The sequence below is a fragment of the Protopterus annectens genome, chromosome 10.part0 (genome assembly GCF_019279795.1).
Source record: "Protopterus annectens isolate FY-2018-M chromosome 10.part0, PAN1.0, whole genome shotgun sequence".
In the NCBI taxonomy this organism is placed as follows: domain Eukaryota; kingdom Metazoa; phylum Chordata; order Ceratodontiformes; family Protopteridae; genus Protopterus; species Protopterus annectens.
Genome location: NC_056744.1, coordinates 1,184,324,376 through 1,184,348,870, shown reverse-complemented (window position 1 = coordinate 1,184,348,870; position 24,495 = coordinate 1,184,324,376). Strand labels below are relative to the sequence as shown.

The following is a 24,495-nucleotide window of genomic DNA, read 5'->3' as shown; positions in this document are numbered from 1 at the left end:
AAAGGTGACTGAGGAAAGGGGAAGTCAGAATAAGGAGGTCAAAGCTAGAATCAGAGGGGTTGCAGCCAACTGGCACAGTGTGTCAAAGGTAATGAGTGACAGAGGAATGCTAAAGAAGCTGAAAAGTAAGATGTACAAAACAGTGATGTGCCCAGTATTTCTGTATGGGAAGTTAAGGCTGACGTGGTAGGATGCACATTGTGAAATACATGACGAAATGATGACGGAGCAGAAAGCCAGAATAGTTCCAATTGCAGAGAAGGTCAAACAAATTTTCAGACACCTGAAATCATGGAAACATGGCTAAACCCGAGCCAGTCCTCTCATGACCTACACTACAAACACCAGTGTTTCTGCAGAAGACAGAATGCATTTTCTAGGTTGCTGTTAACTCTAGTCCTAACCCTTCTTGGCCTTGCATATCATACTATTGAACCCATTTGAGAATGGCTTCTAAACTGAAGTTGAATGCCAAATGCATTCGATCACCAACTCTCCCAAAATCATGACTCCTCCTTGTTCGATGCATTGCAGGGTTGCAGCCAGAAAAAAGCAGTGCAATTTTAGAACATGTAAATTTCAACAGGACAGAGCACTGTGATGTCAACTTAAACTGTTAAACAGGAAGATTACCTTATCTCAGAAGTCACCTACCCTTTTTATTAAGAACAAATCATTGCAAAATTTAGTTTCACAACAAATCTAAGATCATCATCCAACCTGACGTATTTCCAAAGACAGTAAGTGAATACTGCCCTATTTCCACAGCAGGATTAGGAAAATGACAGAAACTTTAAGAGTACAGTTAGGTTTACTATCAAGTGGGCTATCGGACTTTGTTTGATTTACATTTGTCCGAACGCCCAATTCGATACTATCGAAAGAATGAATAAAGAAATGTAGAAATGCACTACAGCATTCACTGTTGCAAATTTCTACATTTTAATGCAGATCGCACTATAGTGGGGATTGGGAAATGTACCCTTTCCCTCACTGTAGTGCGATCGTGGAGTTTGCATATATAAATAACAGGGGGTGTGAGGGGAGCAGGGGGCCTTGCCCACATGCAAAAACGTTCTTTACTGTGTGTTGCACAGTAATATCAGTTGTGGAAGTGTGGTGAATGTTCGAATTGTGTTGAATTCAAACATTCTCCACTTCCGCATTCGATTTTTTGTTGGTCGCTGTTTTTATTCTCATTTCTCTGGTTTGTACAATGATAATTTGCCCGCAGTACAATCTCTGAAATGATAGTAAACAGTACAGTTAATGTACTCTTATTTACATACATACTTGATTACAATTGTTAATTGGGCGAAACACTGATCCTGATAGACCATTTTTAATTTTGGCTCACATTACATATAAACAGAAGCAGCATGAGCAACTTACAACCGACTGTAGTGAACAAATAACAAATGTCAAAGAAATATTCCATGGGATAGTGGATAATCCCCTGACTATTCCATAGGTGACCACAGTTATGCTAGCAGCCTGGATGCCTGAAGGAGCTGTCTGGGGATGACTGGAGTGAACAACCATTGCTGGCTCACATATCCTAGTTTTGGCTTGCTAAATGGGTGATACCTGGTAGGAGCGCTACATGTTCATCATGTGCAGGTGGAAGCTGGTTGGGCTTGGGCTACCACAGTTCTTTGCACTAGGAACCTGATGGGAAACTTGCATGTGAAGGCACACTCCTCCTTGGGGAGGTAGAAATTGCCAGGTAAGGGGGTTCTCCCGTAGAGAGAGGTAGGGTATCCCCCAGGATCAGCAAGCTAGGTTGTTCTCTACCTTCTGACTCTTGTTGGAAAACGGGGTTAGATGGCGGTTTCTGGGCAGGTAAAAATGGCCCACCAAACCCAAGAATACTCTCCTATTCTCCCAGAATGAATGTGCCAAACTTGTGAAGATAGAGGAACCCCTGAACAAAGTCCTGGGAGGAGCAAAGAAACAAATGTGAAGGAAATATTTATAACAGACAATGGTAGAAAATAACAATGTTACAGATTTTTTGTGATACAAAATCTCTGTTTGCCTACATCCAACATGCAGTTAGAATGAGAAAATAAAATTTTCTGTATTACAGTTACAGCAGGTACTTAGCTTTACAGCTTACTGAGCTCTTCTGAGGTTTAGGTGAAGAAAAGTGACAACGCAAAAGTGCTGAGAGTTAAAAGTGAGAAACAGAGGTAGTAAATTAATTCAGGAATATGGCTAGGAAAGGGGTGTTAGTGTCAGAAGCTGATGTTAGGGTACAGAATGAGAGAGATGTATACATCAGGGACAGGGATGATTAAGTTAGTTTTAAATTTGTTAAAGTGGTTGTTCAAATTTCTCGGATGAGCGGAAATCTGAGGAAATGAGGAGGCAAAATATTAGCAAGAAAAAAGAAGTGGCTCTACAGCTTAAACTTTATTATACTGACTATGTCCAAGAAAATCTCTTCCCACTGGCCACCAGTACTGGATCTATCTTTGTCTGACAAATACCATATCACCAAATACAATTTCAAGTCCAAAAATATAAAAACAAAACACAAAAAAAGCAAATTCTAAAAGAAATTTCTGAAAATAATGCAATTTAGAAACACTACAACTGCAATACACATCTGTGCAGGCTCGCTCTTAAGACTTAAATCTAATGCCAAAACATACCCCAATATAAACATTATGGTCACAGACTTCAGAAATACTACACAAATGCATTCATCCACACCAAATTTGAACAAATGGCCAAACAAATTGACTGTGGATGACAACTGCCTCAATCAAATATTCTGCTTCCCACCTTTATGCTGTAATTTCAGCTCTGCAAAGAAAATACTACAACAGTCCAAATGAAACTAGTCAGAAGCCGTTGTCACAAATGGCTAAGCCTACATTACAGTGTAGTGAAACAGACCACTATAAACAATTCTGAAGGTTTCTAAGAGTTCATATTCACGTGGGGATCAAACAGCTTTAATTCATCTTAACAAATTTTATCAGTAAGAAAATCTACATTCCCCTCTTCTGAGCACAGAAATCTTAGATCTAATTAGCCAAACTCCTGATGCACATCTAATCTTACTGTCTTTTCAGGAGTAATTCCAGAAATATGGAAAAATGTCAGTGTGGGATTATTTCAAAAGAAGTGACCGTTTCTCTCAGGGACATCTACCAATAAATGTCAGTGGTACAAAGCCTCTAAGTCATTCTTACAGATCATGAAACTATATTAAAGATTTTTTGATCAATTACAACAACTTATCTACGGCACAAAATATGAAGGCTAATACACCATTCAGACAGCTGTTTGGGTTCTTTCTGGCACAGTTATCTGCAATGTTACTATCTCTACAGGCATACTCAGCATTCAGTGACTCCCGATAAGATCATTAGATATAGGGATAAACCATAAGAACTCTTAGAAGTTCTTATTCAATAGCATCCAAACAGCCTTTCTGAGTGCCAAAGTGATCAGACGTTGCCTCAGCATGTAGACATCCTAGTTCACTGTTGTGGAAGTGGGGGGGGGGGTCTGCCTATGTTACTCTGTCTGCAACAGGGATCTGACTAGTAGCCTGGGCAGTGAGAAGCCAGTAGGGGTATGAGGCTTTTGGATGATCACCTCACACTTGAAGGACAGTGGGAGGGGGAGAATATTCAAATACCTAGAGGGCCATACTGCCAGCCAGTGAGTTCCTGGAGGAGACTGAAAATTAGAGAGGAGGAATTTGTTTCAAAGAGGGGCACAACATCCAAAAGGGTCACTTATGTGAGGGACTGCCACCGTGATTTCCCCTCACACAGGCTACTGCACATGTACCCATACCTCTCAACTGTACAGGTTGTTGCAGACTGTCCAGATTTTTGCCTCACATTTTTGGTGTGTTCCTCCTAAAATCGGTTCTTTTCTGGAAAATAGCAGAGGATTGAAGTCATTAAATGATGACAAATATTTGAGTTTAAGACTCCACATCCTTCAGAAAATACACGCTAATCTAGGTCAAAGTTCTTCATTACCACTCTTCAAGAAAAATCTTGATGAGTGGATGGGAAATAGGAAAAACACCCCGGGGATCACTTCTGTGTCTCTGCTCGACAGTGGCATAAGAAAATAACTTTCTTGGGTGGCGTAAGCCAGGGAATCTTGTTGGCAAGGCTTATGTAGGCCCTTGGGCTGATAGCCTAGTACCTACCTATGAACCTATAATGCAAAACCTATTATTCTATCAACTTTCTCACTTTGTAAGAGCAATATTTATAATCTATCCCTATTTGTCCCCCATCATTTAAGGCTTTGTCCAGATTTTTGCTCTAAGAGGTTGAGAAGTATGCATCTACCTCTTAGGCATCTGCTAACTCACATGTATTCAAGAAATAACAGGAATAATCAATCAATACTAGGATATCTGTGGACTCACCACGGTCCTGTTATAAGATCTTAGGTAGTTACTAGGCATGCAGTCCAAGAGACCATTAAAGTTTCTAGCTCATATTACCAAAAAACCCCAAACAACTGTCTGGTTAAGTGACTTGCTAAGGTTAACGTAGTAGACAACTGAAGGCTGAGGGAACAAAAAACCTGTTCTACAGGAAGTATCTAGTCAACACTTCACATCCTTAATCCTCTGAACTACCTGTTTTTGTCATGGGCACCTCATTCATCCAAGTGCACTCAGAATGAACATCAAGAGGACTTCAAAAAGCTGCTGGATAAAGAATTACATTGCTTCCAACTAAGAAAGATTCTTGTCAAGTATGCAAAGAAAGTTTAAGACTCTGCTACACTTTGCTGTGAAGGAAAGGTTAGTTTGCTTTTTATTTGTTGTATTTTGTATTACTTTATTGCCTTTTTATATTTTGAATCCTGTGATTTGTTTTCTTTACCTTGTGTTTAAAACTTAAGAGACAGAACTGTGGTCTCTTTTGATGAGTCGGGCAGATTTTTTTTTTCCACCCACTTACTGTCGTGTTCTTAAATACCACTGTCTTTCTAGTTGCCTGCCTCTTATGTTAATTTGACCATATATCTCATTTCCTCTCTGCTATCACTGGCTTGTGTGAGTAAGCACAAAATTATCATTTTGTGAAATCACTCCCCTTCAACTATTTAAATTTATTGGCCATCCTACTGTACTCCATAGTACCAGAATACAAAAGTGACCACCCCCTTTCAATCTATCTTGCTGTTTTAAAAATAGTGACTCTCCACTAAAACTTAACTTTTTAGACAGGTAAAACTTAAGTTACCTACTTTCACATCTAACTTATCTACTGCACACTGCAGTTTTCATCTTACATTTAAGCATCCCTGTGACTAGCACTTGCTCTAACACCTGCTGTAAAGCACTAAGAAGCCTTAAACTGATACAAGCACTCAGCTCTCCTTGTTAATAATAAGAAATAATCGTAGGCACTAAACAGCCTATTAACTGCAAAGTACCATGCTAAGGTAAGGGAAAACAGCTCCTGTACTTTACAAAAAAAAGCACCAAACCAGGCATGTCCAAGGGTCAGCTTCCGGTGATTTCTCCTGTCCACCTGGTGAATCTGGGCATACTGCAGCAATGTAGCAATTGCCTCATATACACAGAGAACCCTCTCGTCCTACCACCCAACACTACAGCCTGTGAGAGATGCACTTACATAGCCAAATTGGAAGCAAAGCTCTCTCCACCCAAGATTGTGCTAGACAGTCAAGAGGAGAAGGTTAACACCCGCACTACATCTCAAGCAACACATAGCCCTTCTAAACCCACACCACCAACACCCACACATAGCAACATTAAATCCACATATGCAGATGGCCTTAACTGTAACCTGCCCAAGCAACAAGGACCTCTGAAGCTGAAACGCAAACAAACACCAATCACAACCAAAGTGTCATACAGCTCACAACATCAGTGTGCCACCCAACAACAGCCCCTAAGGCAAGACATCGTACCTAACACTTTAGTCATAGGTGATTCTATAGTCAGGCACACTGATATCCCACTCACCAGGCTGAACAAGGAGAAAATTACAGTCAACTGCTTGTCAGATGCCAGGATCCGCCACATAATGCATGCACTCAAGTCACTCCACAACAAGTACAAATATGACTCTGTCATTGTCCATGTTGGAGTGAATGACTTGAGACGTACCTCCCTGGACTACATGAAAAGAGACATGGAAGAGCTCATGGATCATGTGGCCCAGGCAGGTATGACCCTAGCCCTGAGTAGCATCCTGCCTTCACCCAGAATGATACCACAATATAAGGACAAAATGATTGACTTCAACAATTGGCTAAGCTTCTGGTGTTATTCAAAGGGGATCCAGTATCTCTCTGCCTGGGATGACATGATCGACAGACCACGATGCTTTGCAAGAGATAGTCTTCACCTGTCACCCCTGGGATTCAGGTTACTGGCTAAGGCTCTTGCCACCCCTATAGTGCCTTTTTTAGGCAAAGTTCAAAGGACAAACCAACACCGTAGCAGGTACAAGCATGCAAATTCTGAAGGTAATGCTACTCAATGCTAGAAGTCTAAATCTCAAAATGGACTCTCTAAGTACAGAAGAAGTAATTATGGACCTGGGGACCCAAGTTGATAGCAATCTCTCATTTGACAACCACGTGGCCAAAGTGGTTAGAAAAACATTTTATAAAGCCCACCTAATCATGAAGGGATTCACATCCAGATCAGGGGAGGTCATCGTGCCTCTTTACTCATCCCTCATCAGGCCCATAATTGAGTACAATGCCCCTTTTGGGATGTAACTTACCAGACACCTGCAGCAACTGGAAAGATCCCAAAAGTACCTCACCAAGAGGATCAAAGGGCTCAAACAGATGCCATATGCTGCCCGGTTAAAGAAACTCCAGCTCTACTCAGTGGCATACTGCCTGCTCAGAGGCGATCTGTGCCTGACGTATAAAGCCATGTCCAACCCGGAATTAATGGACATGCTGCACCTCAGAAAATCCAAATCCCATCGAGCTACGCGCTCGAGAGACTTGAACCTCAGCACTGAAATAAATAGGACATGCTGGAGGGACAGATTCATAACCCAGAGGCTCCCTTCACTCCGGAATAAAATCCCAGTCCAGGTTAGGCAGAGTCCCTTATTGACTCTCTTCAAGAGGAATCTTGATGAGTGGATGGGAGATCGTAGGTTTACCCCAGGTATCACTTCTGTGTCACTGTTAGACAGAGGCACAGTATACTAACCTCGAAAAAGGGCATAGCAAAATTAATTTAAAATGGGTGGCGAAAGCCAAACACACTCTGTATAGGCTTATAAATGCCCTAGGGCAGATAGCCTAGTATGAACCTATGAACCTATAAGTGACAAGTGGAGTACCTCAGGGTTCAGTCCTGGGACCGCGCTTGTTTGGCATCTACTTCTCTGAAGAAAACAGATGCTTGGTGCCAGAGCCATGGGCTCAAGCACAATGTCAAGAAATGTATAGTTATCCCCTTTAGGAAAAAACATGTACCCGTGAATTACCACATAGGTGGCAGGAAACTAAACATCGAAAGTGTGATAAGAGACTTAGGGACACAGGTGGACAGTGGTCTCACCTTCGATAACCACATCACCACAACAGTCAGGAAATCCTTCTATGTGGCACACCTCATCACTAAGGGTTTTTCATCCAGAAAAAGGAGGTCATTGTCCCACTGTACTCATCCCTCATTAGACCCATTACAGAATATAACGCCCTGTTTGGTATTTACCTCTCAAGACATCTGCAACAACTGGAAAGGCTGCAGAAATATCTTATTAAAAGAATCACAGGCCTAAAGCAGATGCCCTACACTGACCGCCTTAAAAAACTCCAGCTATACTCTGTCGCATATCGTCTACTCAGAGGCGATCTCTGCTTAACACACAAAGCCACGTCAAACTCAAAGCTGTTGGACATGCTACACTTAAAGAAATCCCAATCCCTCAGAGCCACACACTCCAGGGATCTAAACCCTGTCATCACAATAAACAAAACATGCTGGAGGGATAGGTTCCTGACCCAGAGACTCCCCAGACTCTGGAATAGACTGCCCATACATGTCAAGCAGAGCACCTCTTTGGCCCTCTTCAAAAGGAACCTTGATGATTGGATGGGAGAAAGAAAATTCACCCCAGGGATCACGTCAGTTGCCCTGCTAGACAGGGGTCCAGGGAAATAAACAGTGTGGGAAGAAATAGACAGGGGATTGTTATGGCTAGGCTTGTATAGGCCCTAGGGCCGAGAGCTTAGTACCAACCTATGAACCTATAAGGGGTTCGCACTACAAAAATTAGTAGTTTGGTTATTTCTTGGAATGTCTATGTAGACATACACATACACATTTGTGCTTCACTGTAATGCAGCACATGTCACAAGTCAGACAGTAACTTCCTTTAAATATGATTCTCCTGCCATATATTCACTCTGCAACTGAAAGCTTGTAATTGTGGAACTGAAAAACAAGAAAGAATATATCAGGTGCGGCTGCTCACATCACAAAGGATTTTGCAGCCAGATATACAGTTATGAGTGGCTTTTATGTGTCACCTTAATGAGTAACAATTCAGAAGTGTAAAAGTGACTGATGCATCTATTACACGTTACTAGGCGTATGCTTAAGGTGATGGTACTATGCAGTATTTTAAACCGCTGTGTGAAGTTTCTTTTTAGCGACACTAACTTAGTGCAAGCTGTCAAGCAGACTACAGGTTAAAGACAGGATGGGAAAACTAGCTTACAGACTGAGCTTTTTTTATTGTCGATGGCTCTCAGCTGCACACAGTCAGCTTCATGCAGTCCTCAAATTGCTTAAGCTTGAGATGCCTGTAATCCATGACACTTTCATAAGTAAGGAGTTAGATAAGCAGAACAAAGGTTTATTCCACCATGACCACCACTACAAGCAGAACGAAGGTTTATTCCACCATGACCACTGCCACAAGCAGAACAAAGATTTATTCCACCATGACCACCGCCACAATCTTCATGGCAATTTGTTTCCCCCAGTGAATTGAAGTCCACCAGCTTTTCTCAAATCTAGTCAACTCTTTTGTAATTCACTCCAAGGAAATCAATTTTGAGGAGTTTCTCTAACACGAACACCATGAACCTGACATAAGTTGGTTTTCTACTCTGAGTAGGAATCCAGCAATTACATCCCAATTTTAAGCCTGTTCAGAGTGCATTCCAGTGTCGGCAAACTGGAGTATACAGAACTTGTAACAGCAGAACAGGGAAAGGAATACTCTGGTGTTCTGGGCAAAGGGATTCATCAGCTTTCCCAACAACTACATTTGAAAACAGCTACAACATGTGATAACAGAAACTGCAACGAAGTGATACTATGTGCTAGGGCAAAATAACAAATGTATTTTATCCAATATATTGAGGCTAAAAATCATTACCTGAATTACTTTTGTTAAGAAGATGCTGTTCTTTCTGAGATACCAATATGAATGACAGCATGGGAGTTTAAGCAAAATGGCCTGTCATAGTATGACTATTGTGAATACATTGTGGTTAGACAAATTATGGCAGTTGGAAACAGTCCTGTGATATGGTTAGTGATTATGTCTAAATTGTTCTTATGTAATATTTTATCACATACCTCAGATGAATCATCTGTCTCAGGTGTATCCGCACTACCACTATCGTAACTGCTCAGGTGGGCCATTTCTGAATAGAAAAATATTCAAAGTAGGATTAGTAGGATTTAAAAAAAAAAAACATTACTTTTTAGCAACAATTTAGGCTGGTGGTCAGAAGACAGCCACTTACCATCACAGTAAAGGGTTCAAATATAAGTTTTTTGCAATTTTATTTATAGACTGCAATATTCATCATTACTATATTTAGCTTTGTAGTAGCAGTACATTAGTACACCGCTGCATGTTAAAAAGTTCTGGGCTTCCAGTTTTGCAGTGAAAAAGTACAAATCTTTAAAAGGAAAGATCAAATTTTAATCATACAACATGTTCTCTTCCACATCTTTCAACAGTGCAGACCATTTGTTAAGCTTTAATTCACCTCGACTCTTGTCACATTATATGATATCAACTTACAATAGCTGACAGTATATATTTTTGAGAGGGACATGTAATTTTTGCTGTGTGTGTGTGTGTGTGTGTGTGTGTGTGTGTGTGTGTGTGTGTGTGTGTGTGTGTATGTATATATATATATATATATATATATATATATATATATATATATATATATATATATATACATATATACACACACACACACATTATGAAAGGCTTGCTGTTGTTGTTCAAGTTACTTAAGGGAAACTAGCAATCCAACTGCAGGGCTAATTTACAGTGAAATAATCACAGAACAGCAATACAAGCAGCAGACACATAAGCAACGTGACAATGTAAACCAGTCGCTAAACTGCTAACACCAAACAGATTAATCTAAAGAGTATTAGTTTTCTGGATATTAAGTAAAATGTAGACCAAATCTATGACTTGAATTTGTCTAATAAAATCTAAAACAGCTACCTAAGGGAGCCAACTTTAACTATTTAAAGAATGTCATCAATAAAGCAAAAGAAACAACCGCTTGTATTTTAAAATAGAATGAGTGAATGAGTGTATGTAAATTCTACCTGAGACATCCCCTTCAATACATTCATATAGGAAGGGGCAAGGAAAGAACCCATTCATTTGCCTAAAAAACATAATTAAAAACAACAACAAAATTAAACAAAATTCAACAACTTTCAAAATCAGACCCATTTTAAGATACCCCCCCCCCCCAAGAAATAAAGTATGACTTCAAGAATGTCCTTATGATTAATACCAGCACATAAACTAGTAACAACAATGGTAAAAAAAAAATATAATTTAGCCAAACTGTGTTACAAAGCTTGTCTAGCAACATTAGAGTCATGTTTATATGAAGGAAACTTAATTATATGACCATAAACATCCTTATGTATAAATTGACCAAATTGTTTATTATTTACTTATTTTATATTTGTTTACCAGGATAGTCCGACTGGATACATGTCCATTTTCAGTGGAGGCCCCGGGAGAAAAGCTACACATAGACAAACTTACATAGATTACACAGAAGTTAGCAAACAATTACAAAAACAAAGTGATTATATACAATGGCTTAGTAGTGTTCCCTAGTAGGGACCCACAATTCTCATGGACAAACACAATTAAAAGTAAGAGACATCAGATTGGAAGCAGAGCTTGGTGACATAGTTACAAGTTATGATAATTACAGAATATGCTTTCAGTTTATAACTTAATCAGGGTTGGTACATGGGCATAGCAAATTCACTTTGAGATATTGTTTGAGGTTTTTTTTTTTTTTGAAGAAGAAACTTTTGGAGGATTGTAGGGTTATATAGTCTGGCAACGAATTACAGGTTTTGTCAACGAACGCAAACAGGGATTCACCAGCAGAGTTATTAGCTTTGTGGGTTTGGACCAGGAGTTTATCGGCTGACCGTAGGGATCTCAGGTTGCTATATGGCTTAATAATATTTTTAAGTGAGGGGGGTATCCTCAGGGTGGTACAAAATTTTCTGCGTTATTAAGAGTTGATTGAACTAAAGTAAGCTGGACAGTTCTAGCCATTCTAGTTGTTTAAGGTTCTGACAGTGGTGGGTTCTACAGGTGGAGCCAGTGGCGAATCTGGAAATATGATTGTAACTATGGGACAGCTTACCTAATTCGGATTTGTTGAGGTTTGAGAGTACAGGCAAGGAATATAAAAGAGTAGAGAGTAGGTGTGATCGGGCGATTGCAGTCCTAGCAGTGGGGTTAAAAACTGCTTCTGAAAAGTGGCAGTACTACTAATAATATGCCTACATGGAGGAGGATTATCATCTTTGTGAGTCTTCAGTAAACAAAAAAACACAGGCATCCTAGAATTAGGAATTATCAGGTCTTTATTACTTTTTTGTTAAAATAACTCAATGCTAAATACCTGTGTATCAAACTAAGTCCAGCAAGCAGTCTGGGGGGGGATCACACTACAAAGAACAAAATGGCAAACATACCATTCCATGCTTCACGACTGCCTGTTTAAATTGTCAAAAAAAAACTATCCTCAACCTTCTCTTAGAAACACTACTTCACTGTTAAAACATTATACATTACTATGTATCTCTCCGATACTTACCTGAGTTTCACAGGTAACCTCAGTCCCGTTCCCTTCTTACTTGCTTATACTACAACATAACACATCTTAGTATAGTGTAGTGCAATGTCAGAGTTGATATATTTAAGTAGCAGGGGGTGTAGGGGTGCTTGCCCCCTGCTTATTTTTGAAAAAGTGTAATATGGTTTGTTTTTGTTTCTATATGTAGTTCTGCTGGAATATAGTACATGCTACTTTCCTATGTATTTTCAATGTTATGGGATTCAGTGTTTTGAATTTTCATGATTTTGGTCTCAATGTTTTGAATTTCAATGTTAAGGGCTTTCAATCTTCTAAACTGAATATATATATGTATATATATATATATATATATATATATATATATATACACACACACACACACACACACACATACATATATATACGTATACATATATATTCATTCTATACTATCCTGAGAGACAAGAATTTAAGGTACAGTTCCTGGTTGTGGGATACTACGTTAAAATAAAGACAGAAATAACAGCGTCCATAACCACATCGAAGGATAGTACCAGTAAGACCAGTGAACTGGATACAAGTTCTAAGCTTCTCAAAGGGGTGAATAGTAGTGTCATTTCAGTGACTGGTGAGGTTTCCTGACAGTACTACAGCACAATCTCCGGGTGGTAGTGTCATTTCAGTGACTGGTGAGGTTTCCTGACACTACTACAGCACAATCTCTGGGTGGTAGTGTCATTTCAGTGACTGGTGAGGTTTCCTGACACTACTACAGCACAATTTCCTGGTGGTAGTGTAATTTCAGTGACTGGTGAGGTTTCCTGACACTAATACAGCACAATCTCCCGGTGGTAGTGTCATTTCAGACCAATAATGTTCTTTTCAAGACAAAGAAGCCTCTGAGACAGGGGTTGAAGAACATCAGGGAAAAAAAAGAATTGATACTGAACAACTTGACTCAGAAAAGGAGTTATGATACCTAAAAGCATCTAGCACGGATCCAGTTCAACCCTGAAAAAGTTGCAGGACTTGTACCTTAACTCCAAGATGGGTTATATGCCCACAGTCCAACTTCAGAGTGGTAGTCCGTGCCAAGTCATCCAACATCATCTCAGCACCAAAGACAAACATCATCTGGCTGGACACAGAAATCAGGGTCAAAGAGACATTCAAACCTGGAAGTTAAAAAACATGCAAGGAGGTCAGTACCAAGAACATTGAAAATGACTTCAACATAGAGAGAATGAACAAAGAAGTGTCTTCCATCTGACCGTGGCATCAAAGTCAAAGCAGCATAGTAGGCTGCCATTCACTAAGTGCATCCCCGCAGACATAAGACCACAACTTATACCAAAGCCAGATAGGGATGGTGAAAGGGTCCGTAGAAATACTCTGTTTAACTCAGTAAACGTACAGAGGTATCCCAGAAGAGTTACGCGAGTAAAAACAAGCACAAGTCAAAGGCAACTTCTGTACATTTTTATAGGCTACCCAAAGGTAAGCTAAGGCATAACCACAACTGGAAATGGGATATTGAGAAGGTTCAACACTGAACTGCTTTTAACTTATTTATTCATTTATTTTATTTTATTTTACATTTGTTGACCGGGATAGTCCGACTGGATACATGTCCATTTTCAGCGGAGGCCCGGGGAGAAAAGCTCCAACATAGTCACAGAGACAAATAGTTACATATTAGTGTTTAAGATAGAAAAGAGTAAGAAGAATAAAAAGCAATTTACATACTACACTTGCTACCTTGTTCTAACAGACACAACTTACGACAGTTCAATATACAGATCTTTAAAAAGATGCTAGTGAATTTATTAAGACAGTTTATAGATTATAGTTTGGATACTGTACAGTGAACATGCTTTTTGATTACATATCCCCACTCTAGGTTGTCCTTTTGGGTTTAGATTTACTTGAGAAGTAGTATGGCCTTGGTTTAACGAAGAGGAGCTAGTCTGGGTTTGAGCATGGACATAGCCAATACGACTTAAAATGGAGTTTTAGACTCTTTTTGAATTGAACAAGGGAAGTAATAAGCATGAGGTTGTTGGGTAGGCAATTCCATAGCTTTCCAGTGGTGTTAGCGAACAGAGCATCGCCACCCATATTGTTGGATTTGGGTGTTTGGACAAGGAGTCTGTTTGATGAGCGAAGACAGCTTAGATTAGTGTAAGGAATTATTATATTTTTCAGTGCAGGGGTGTTATCAGGTTGTTTAAGAATTTTAAAAGCTTCAATGAGTTGGTTCATCTTGAGAAGATTAGGGAGTTCTATCCAGTCAAGTTTTTTCAAGTTAAAGCAGTGGTGTGTTCTATAGGGCAATCCGGTTACAAATCTGGCAATATGATTATAGCAACCTGAAAGTTTGTTCAGGTCAGATTTGTTAAGGTTAGAAAGCACAGGAGAGGCATATAGAAGGGTAGAGAGAAGGTGTGAGTGGGCAGTGGCCACTTTGGCAATAGGGGTTAGGAAGTTCTTTATCCTGTATAAGGACCCAAGTTTCTTGTTTACGGACTTAATGGTTTGGTTGATATGCATATCACATCTAAGTTTGTTGTCAATGATAACTCCTAGTAGCTTTGTGTAGGAATCTGGTGAGATGATGGTACCATTATTGGATTGTATTGTAAGATGTGTGGGAGGGGATGTATTTGTTGGGTACTCAGAGGTGATCTGTGCCTGACGTACAAGGCCATGTCCAATCCTGAATTAATGGACATGCTCCACCTCAGAAAATCCAAATCCATCAGAGCTACGAGAACAAGTGACTTAAACCTCAACACAAAAATAAATAGGATGTGCTGGAGGGACAGATTCATAACCCAGAGGCTCCCTACACTCTGGAACAGAATCCCAGTCCATGTTAGGCAGAGCCCCTCACTGACTCTATTCAAGAGAAATCTCGACGAGTGGATGGGAGATCGTAGGTTTACCCCGGGGGTCATCTCTGTGTCACTACTAGACAGAGGCATAGTAAACTAAACCCTAAAAGGGTGTAGTATTCTCATCCTAAGGGGTGGTGTAAGCCACATACACTCTGGCTAGGCTTATAAATGCCCTAGGGCAGATAGCCTAGTACGAACCTATGAACCTATGAACCTAAAAGAGAAGTAGTTTGGTTTTGTTTGGGTTTAAGATCAGATGATGATCTGAGAGCCAGTTTTCGACTGTAGTAAAACAGAGCTGGGTGGCAGCTTGTAAGTTAGGTAAAGAGTCATCGGAACATATTAGAGTTGAGTCATCTGCATACTGAATACAGGTGGCTTCGGGGATGACTGAATGGAGGTCATTTATAAAGACTGAGAAAAGAAGAGGTCCTAATATGGAGCCTTGAGGAACTCCTATGGTATTTGGTAGCAGGAGAGAGAGCTTATTTTGCCACAGAACTGCTTGTTGTCTACCCGAGAGGTAGGCATGAAACCATTTAAGGGCTGTATTGTCTAGGTACAGGGTTTTCAGAGTGTGGAGAAGTAGCTGGTGGTTCACCATGTCAAAGGCTTTCGACAGGTCCAGAAAGAGAGCAGAGGATATTTTTTTGTTATTCCGGTTTTGGTTGATTTTATCGGTAAAAGAGAGGAGGGCGGTGGTCGTGCTGTGATGAGGTCTGAATCCATGTTGAGAGTTGGTCATTAGTTTGTTCTGGGTGAGATAGTGCATAAGTTGTTTGTGGACACACCTTTCCATAATTTTGGCAAGTGGTGACAGTATGGCTATTGGCCTATAGTTCGATAGTTCTGTGGATGAGCTACCTTTATGGAGTGGAATGACATAGGATATTTTCCATATTGAGGGGATTGTGGCCTCGGTCATGGTTCTATTGATTAGAATTGAGATAGGATAGGCTATGGCATCTGCAGCCATTTGGTGTCAAACCGAAAAGTTCAGAGCAAGTCATACACATATAAACATCAACATCTACAAGTTTAACAAGGCTAAGGAGATTTTCTTAAAAGGAGAACACTTTGGGAAAACAAAAAAAACTTCACCTGTACTTAAACATTATTAATATCAAAGAACACGGCTAAAATGGGATTACAAGTGTCATCACAGTGTCCAAGAAGTAAACTGAGATGACCAGAACTGACAAGAAAGCCAGAACCATGTGACAGGGTCAAACACAAAATAAAATCCATAAACCTAAGAACAAAGTACTGCAAGCCCACTGCAAGCCATGCACAGATGAATACCAACATCTAGAAATTTAATCAGGCTAAGGAAAAGTTGTTAAAGAAGCCAAATATTTAAAAAAAATGAAAGAAAAACAATTGGACTACTTTAAAAAGTTATCAGCAGAGTAAAGCCAGAGTAACTGACACTGGATCCCACTTATTATTCAGGTAATTAGTGTTCACATTAGCACACAAACATGAACACAAATTAAATTCCCAAGGACTAAAAACTGTATTTTGATCCAAAATTTCAAGCAGGCACTGCGTATATCTGTATAACTTCTAAAAAGAATCCTAAAATTAGGAGAAATACACAAATTAATAAATGCATTTACTCATAAGACATACAAAGAAAGATTCAAAGAGACAAAATAGCAAGAAGAGCATGTCAGATTGAAAAACACTAACTTTAAAATCAAGGATTAAGCAGTCAGAAGCAACCGAGAGGGTAAAGACAATCAAAAAACACATAACTTCAACAAAACTCTCAAAATAACAACAGAACACCTCCAAAAGTAAACAGCAGTCTGGCACAGCCAGTAGATATGAGCTTATATGTGGGGTAAAAAAAAGAGATCTATACTGGGGGTCCTACAATGCACAGAACTAAGAGAAAAGGTGAGGATTTAGGTGGCCTGGGAAAGTTTTAGGTGCTGAGTTGCCAAGACCTTTGCATCTTGAGTCCTACAGATAGAGAAAAATGGACGGGTCCTATTACATCACTGGATGGGATCTGGCCATGTTGATCAATTCAGACAACAAGCAGAACTTATGGCTATTTGACTTTTACTATAACTTATTGTCAGAGCTGTGCTACTTCATGCACGTTTTCCCAAAAAAGGAACACCTTTAGAGTTTCTGACCCAGTTTGCTAATCTACTTTTCCAGACAACAGCAGTGTTAATCAAATACTTTGTTACTCCTGTCTAGACGAGGTGCACTATCAAATACCTGAGTCAGACACTCGTAATGTAAATTAAGTTAAGCACAGACATTTATTTCTTCTTTAAACAAGTTTAAATAGTTCACATTTACCCATCTCAGACCCCCTCCCCTTGCCACCTGTAACAACTCCATGTGACAATCAACAGCCAATCTCAAATATTGCTACAACACATATCCCAGTTCTTAAATCCATGATATGATGGATACACCAGTCCATGAAAGGTTAATCACATTTATACAAGGATAGATTCATAATCAATTTACTTTGCTTTCAATTTTTTTTTTGGTCAGTGCTTTTTTTTTTAATTTGAGAAAGTGGCATGTGCAATGACATGACTACTAAAGCCAATATTCATTTTTGCGTTCAGATGTAAATGAAACCAATTCTTTAGACTGCTAGTATGGCAAGCAGACCTCTGTTAGGTCACTTAAGAGCACGCCATTATAATAAAGTAATGTAACTTCTACTGCAGTCTGTCAGAAGCAAGTAAATGAGTGTAAGAAAAACAAAGAGTAAGCAATGCTCATTAAGGAATACTCATTTCTTTCATCTACACAAAAGTTCAGCTACAGATATGGCTGATATCAAGATGCCACTTAATCTTGCTTATTGTGTGTGCTTTGAGGATGGGGCATCTCCCAATAACTAAGTCCTGTTTTTGTGTCAAATGTCAACTGCAGAGGATTCTGTACTTTACAATTTACGGTTGAGTGCAAATTGCTTATTGGCAACTTTTCCTATTTTAGCATTCAAAATTTAAATTCGGGTTGTTAAGTATAATACTGGAATAAGCTCTGAGAAGAAGAAAAAATAAAGAGATACAGTACCCTCCAGGGGATCCCTTGTAAGGCCAAGCTGACTAATGATGTAGCGGGGAATATCCGACTTGATTCCTTGCCCTTCCTTTGCATGGCCTTCAGCTGCTTCTAATAGGTGGTAGAACTCCTCCGGATCAAACTCCTAGTGCAAGACAGAAATTACATTCCTCAAACAAGATAAAGAAAAACTTCTAGAACACAGTTAATGCAAAAAAGCATGCCCTGTGGAGGACACACACACATACACAATATTGCATGTTAAATGCCACACTCACATTCGAGTACAAGGTTTCTGAAACAAAAATGGAGATGTACTATTATCCAGTACCGTATCACTGCCAGTTGTGTAGTCAGCACAGCATCAGGAAAGGCTAGGTTTATGGGTATGCAGCAAAACAGAACCCACTATCTTAGCGGGTTAAGGCACTGCAGTATAAATGAGCCACATTCAGTTAAAGCATATCTGATTTCACAGTCTATAAATGAAGAGTGTACCATGCTAAGCAAGTTACTCAGCCAAACCAGTGCTCCCATACTTCAGTGAGTCTATGCAATAAATAGAAATAAAATAGAATTAAACTAACTCCACATCCAATTCCAGCCCTATATGCATTAATCTGAAAATCAAATCACTAACAAGCACCCGTACTATGCAGCAGTAGCTTACATATCACCCCTTCCACACTTTAAAAAATTCCAAGTACTTCTAGATTGCATACTTTCCTTTATCCCATACAGAAAAGCTCTTTACACTAGGCAGCTTCAATAAAAACTTCTGACGGAAATTACACAGTGACATTTCTGAACTTCTGGCAGACATGAACCCTATCCAACTTGCAACCCAGCCTACAAGACCAAACTTAAGACTCCTCCAAACAATCCATCCTAGGCTACTAACAATCCATCCACAGTACTACCAACAACAATTCAACCCACAATTTTTAGTGACCACTACCCTTGAGTTTCTACTTTCAGAACATTGCACTAAAGCCCCCTCCCCCAAATATATATCCTTCTGAAATAAATCACAGGCTAATACTAACAAACTCCTCTTCTGTATTGACTGGTAAACCTAGCAGGCCATAAACAAGCAGTGGAAACTCTCACTAATAACTCTCAACAATATTCAATACGCTTTAGCAGTAGTTTCAATGCTATATAGATCTAATAATTATTGGCTAAAGAAAGAGCTCATGGCATCGCAAAGTATAGAGATTCTGCCTGGCATTACTGGAGCAAAACCCCACATAATTCCACACAATTATACATGCAACTTTCCCAAGAAAGCTAGTACACTGCACAAAACTAACCTCCTATAAACAAATCAGCAGGCCAAAGCTCTTCACCTCACAGAAAAAAACACACATTCAGCATCACAGAAAAACCTTCTAGGGCTTCAAACCTATAGGCTTCTTATAAGAAGTTCACAAACATCCCAAATATACTGACCGACCAACATTCTAGATCAAGCAAAGGACACATGTACTCCCCCCCTCCCTTTATCCCTTTTATATTTCAGAATAATTAAAGCAAAAATCCAGCTCCCACTCCTTGAACAAATCCCACTGGATGCATCAACAGGCACAGACAATATACAACCTTGCTTTATATACCATTGCAGGGATTTCCTTACAATACTCCTCCTACATACCTACAATCTATGCCTCCCATTGGATAAAGAACACCTTACCTTGACTTTGTGGACAATATAATCCATCTAAAACACCTACTTGGTCTTAGCATAAGTCCTAATACCACATCTTGGCTCCAAAACACACTCTCCCACTCTGACCATCACTTCTCAGTCAAAATTGGGACCTCCCTTTATAGCCCTCTTAAATAAAGATGTCCCATGGGGTTCAATACTTTCCCAATAACTTTTTTTTTCCATTTTTATTAACAAACTCCCTTATATCCTCTTACAACACCTAGTAATTGTACAGGCAGATGATAGGTAATTTATTACTCAAGCAACCTGATTAAAACTCTACAAAACCATCTACAGACCCATTTCAACTCACTCACTCTCAGCTTGATTATCTAAAGAAAACCCCACTACTGAACCCAATGAAAACTAAATGCTTGACCATTTGGAACTTAAACCTAAACCAGCTCATCTCAGATACTAACCATAGCCAAAACAAAGTCAGTACTTATACTGAAACTGTATCTTCTAATACTAGGCCCACGGATTAGACCCTTTCCTCATTTTTAGTACACATTTCAACAAAACCAGAATGAAAATATACTACCTCCTATTCTGGCCCAGAAAAACATTATGTCTTACTCTGCCAGGGCAACACTATGTAAAGGGATACTCCATCAACTAGAATATAGCCTTTCCAGCTGCTTCAGCAAGAAAAAGAAAAAAAGGAGTCTCCAAATCACTACAAATAAAATATGTGGGTGAGTCACTCCCCCTCCAAAACACAAATATCATTGTAAAACTAGAGCTAAAGCCAAACAGTTTCCTCTTCAGTAAAGTACATACTTATTAGTTTCCTCACAGCTATGTTAAATCCAACAGTATGACTTTTTTTTCCTCCCTCCAAATCTTTCGCCAGAGGTGCCATCCTATCACTTAGCAAGCCAGGACCAAAATGGCCACATGCTCAAAACTCCATAAATCAAACTCAAATGTACCAAACAATGATTATAAGGCCTAGGGTCTGAATTTTAGGAATCCCTCTGCACACTCCTCAAATACATAACTTCCATTCCGTCATTTTAAACCCAGTTAAAGTCATAAATACACAACCAATGAAAATGTAATTGCCTTCTTCCAGGACACACAAAATAACATCATCCTTTGTAGTTGCTGAACATAGTACATTATCACACTTTATGCTCAAATGCACCATTGGTCCCTTTACTGCTGTACATATGTATAAATAATACAAGCTATTCTACTGCTTTATCCTAAATTAGTTTGTACTTTCTTACAGAAGAACATTTACTTCTGTTTTTCTCTATAAACTATTTCACATAGTTCAACTTTGCTGCTAAATTGTATTATAACATCTACAAGGAAAAATTTTCCAAGTTCATCTATATTTCCTTCAGTGTATTACAGTGTTGTCTTTATTTTCCTACTTTTACCTCTGCCTAAATATTAACTATCTGATGGTTTAAGCTAACTACACTTCAGGGTGCTCACAGCACTTCATTTTTAAGCTTGGTTTTTACTTCTACCTCTGCAGGGACACAACTGAAGTAAGTAAGACTTGGTACCACTGTTGCTTCAAATATCTGAAGACTGCAGCTATCCAGAACAGCTCATTACTGAGGAAAGACAAAGGCTAGATTTTGAAACAAAGACTGTGACTCAAGTAATATATAAAATACATTAATCAACTAAACATTAAGAAGAACCAATACACTTGTATAAAAATAACACCTGATTTAAGTACTGGTTAAAGATGGGTACGTGTAATTTGTTAAAAAATAAATCCCAACATTTCTTGAAGAAATATTACCGGTTGGCATACTGAATGCTACCCACTGTTAATGTGAGTATGGAAATTACTTCTAAACTAAACAAACTTTCATGTACAAATTTTTATTTATGTCATCATATGCATTATAATGTGTTTTATAAATGGAATTCCATTAACAAGGATTTTTTAACTTAAAAACCAAAGAACCACGATTACCAGCTAAGAAAAACAAAGTCAGAGGGACATCAGCCACCAGCAGACTTCTTCAGAACTGTTCCGCTAAAAACAACCCATCACTTAAATACCATTTAAACAAATTGATATCAATAAAAACAATTAAAACTTTAACTGACTGGCCATAATTGGCTGCTTATTAAAACCTTCCTATGCATATATACAATGACTATTAAAACACCATATTATGTGAGGTTGTGAATAATATGCTGTTTTAATATTCATTGTATATATGTACAGGAAGGTTTTCTACTGGATTCTCACTGCCCAGTTCTGAAGAAGTCCCTAGTAATTTCAGGATGAAGGCGCTTACCTGTGAATAAAGTGTGGATTACTGTGGCTGGTGTCTCTCCAACTTTGATTTTGTTAACACATATTTAATAAAAACATTTAAATTTTTTACCTAAACAATTTAGGCATGTATTGCTGAAACAAAAATAGTTTAAAAACATATATTTGCATGCATCATACCTCACAACCTCTTTGTGCAAGAAATCTAAACAAAGCCAAAAATAATTGGGGGTGGGGGGCAAAGGTCCCAAAATAGGCACTGATTTTAAACAGTGCTCTTACAGATTTAGAAAGTTGCTAGAATAATTGGTTTTGCATTAAAATGTATTTTCTGAAGGACATGAAGCCTGAAATTCAAATGTGTGTAACTATTTAGTGCCTTCAGTCCTCAATGAATTGCCAGAAAAACAAATTTTATGAGGCAAAACTGTGAACAGTTGAGAGTAATGGTGTGCATGCACACATGAAATAACTTCATACAGAACAAATCTCATTCATCTGAACTACTGTGTCTGACAGCTGAGGAAAGAAACTTAGTGCCTGGTGCTGGGAAGGTTAACTTATCCCACACACCCAGTGTACTGTTATACTTATGCTATTTATCATACAAACCATTTTCCATACTATCATCTATTTTCTAACTATGCCATTTCCTATGTAGACTCTCTCCAATGTAACCAAGGGAGCACTTATTAATAATGCCTTGTCTATTCTCTTCTGTCACTTTTACTAATTCTGTTTTAAACCACTCTTGTAACAATTCATACTGTTCAGAATTTAAGGGTGAAGCTTCTGACGTCCTCTTCCTGGTCAAACAACTCCAAAAGGACCAAACAAATAAAACTCCGTAAAATGACAAAAGGCACACTGTATCGGCTGTGTACACCAAATTTAATAAAAAATATATATAATTAAAAAAAATAATAATTGTGACAGTTGTTTTTTTATTAAATTTGGTGTTCACAGCCGATACAGTGTGCCTTTTGTCATCCTCTTCCTGGTTACAGCCTTCTTGACTTATAAGTAAATACAAAACCAACTAATTCTTGGCCCACCTAACAATTTCCAAGATACCTAGCAGGAAAATACGGTGTTAGAAGCACCCTTTGTGACAGCAAGACAGGTAACAAGCTCTGTAACTACACCTCGAGTAAGTCCAACTTTATACAGCCCCGTACATATACTGAAAGTAGCTAAGAGTTTAAGTAATTATATAATACTTACATCAAGAAATTCTGAATTTATGGGATTATGTACCATACCGCAGGGTTAAACAAATTGTGTTCATGTAAAGGGGACTGATGTAACTCAAAAAGTCTACCCTAACTATCCTCTTACAGAATTTTAACATCCTCTGGAACTACCATTATCTGTCTAAAGAGTCAACTCACTAACCTAAGGTTGCCAACTGCGTTTTCTTATGTCTAGAATAAAAGCTACCCACTTGGGGGTATGGGCACACTAGCACTATAATAGGATCTATATGGAAAAGCTCACACAGACTCTGCTACAACTTGCAGTGAGGGAAAGGTTAGTTTGCTTTTGCTTTCTTGCATTTTGTATTACTATACTGTCTTCTTCTATTTTGTATATTTTGATTTGTTTTGTTTACATTGTATTTTTATCTGTATTCTTCTTTTAATTGCATATTAAACTAGGAAAGAAACCACAGCGGTCTCTCTAGTGAGTCACACAGAAATTTTGTCCGACCTTCTCACCCTTGTGCTCTTGTGTTCTTAAACTCAACTGTCTTTCTAGCTGCATGCTCCTTGTGTTAATTTGACTACATATCTTCTTCCCTCTCCCTTTTCATTGGCTGTTGTGAGTAAGCACAAAATTATCTTTTTGTGAAATCACTCCCCTTCAATGATTTAAATTTACTGGCCATCCCACTGTACTCCATAGAACCCGAATAAAGTGCCCACCGTTTTTTCAATCTGTCTTTCTCTTTTAAAATTAGTGGCTCTCCACTATGAAAGCTAAAGCTTATGTTACCCTCTCTTTCGGGTCTAAATTAAATTAGTGAATGCTTAGAAAAGTGAACGCTAATTCATAGACCCCTTTTATGCTAAAGCTTAAACTCTCAAAACACCCGGAACAGCGATTTTTTTTCTGGTCCACAGAAGAAAAAAAAAAAAAACATTATATAATCCCCCCTACTTAAATATACCAGCTCCGAGATCGCACCACAGTGGAGGAAATGGCGAACTCCCGAAACCGGCCCAGCGATTTTTTTTCCCTGTGAAAAAAATCACTGTTCCAGGTGTTCGAGATTTTAAACTTTCGCTTAAAAGGGGTCGATGAATTACCGTTCGCTTTTCTAAGCATTCGCTAATTTAATATTGACCTTCTCTTTCGTATCTAACTGCTTAGTGCATACCGCAGTGCTTAGGATATTAACCCATCTTTTTTCCATCTTATCTTTAAAATCAGTAACATCAACTACAAGGCCATCAATTATTAGAGAGCCCACATTCTGCTTCTTA

At 38.8% G+C, this 24,495-nt stretch overlaps 1 protein-coding gene across 7 annotated transcripts in view; it reads right to left on the bottom strand.

Moving 5' to 3' along the window:
- The window catches only part of MAST2 (microtubule associated serine/threonine kinase 2), a 2,532,505-nt gene that overhangs the window by 392,220 nt on the left and 2,115,790 nt on the right, over positions 1-24,495 (bottom strand). For all 7 annotated transcript variants that reach the window (XM_044085935.1, XM_044085937.1, XM_044085936.1 and 4 more), the window contains 2 exons: positions 18,057-18,189; positions 9,590-9,657 (listed from right to left, as the gene is read on the bottom strand). In XM_044085935.1, the coding sequence (XP_043941870.1) occupies positions 9,590-9,657; positions 18,057-18,189 (201 nt within the window). The remainder of the gene's footprint in view (positions 1-9,589; positions 9,658-18,056; positions 18,190-24,495) is intronic.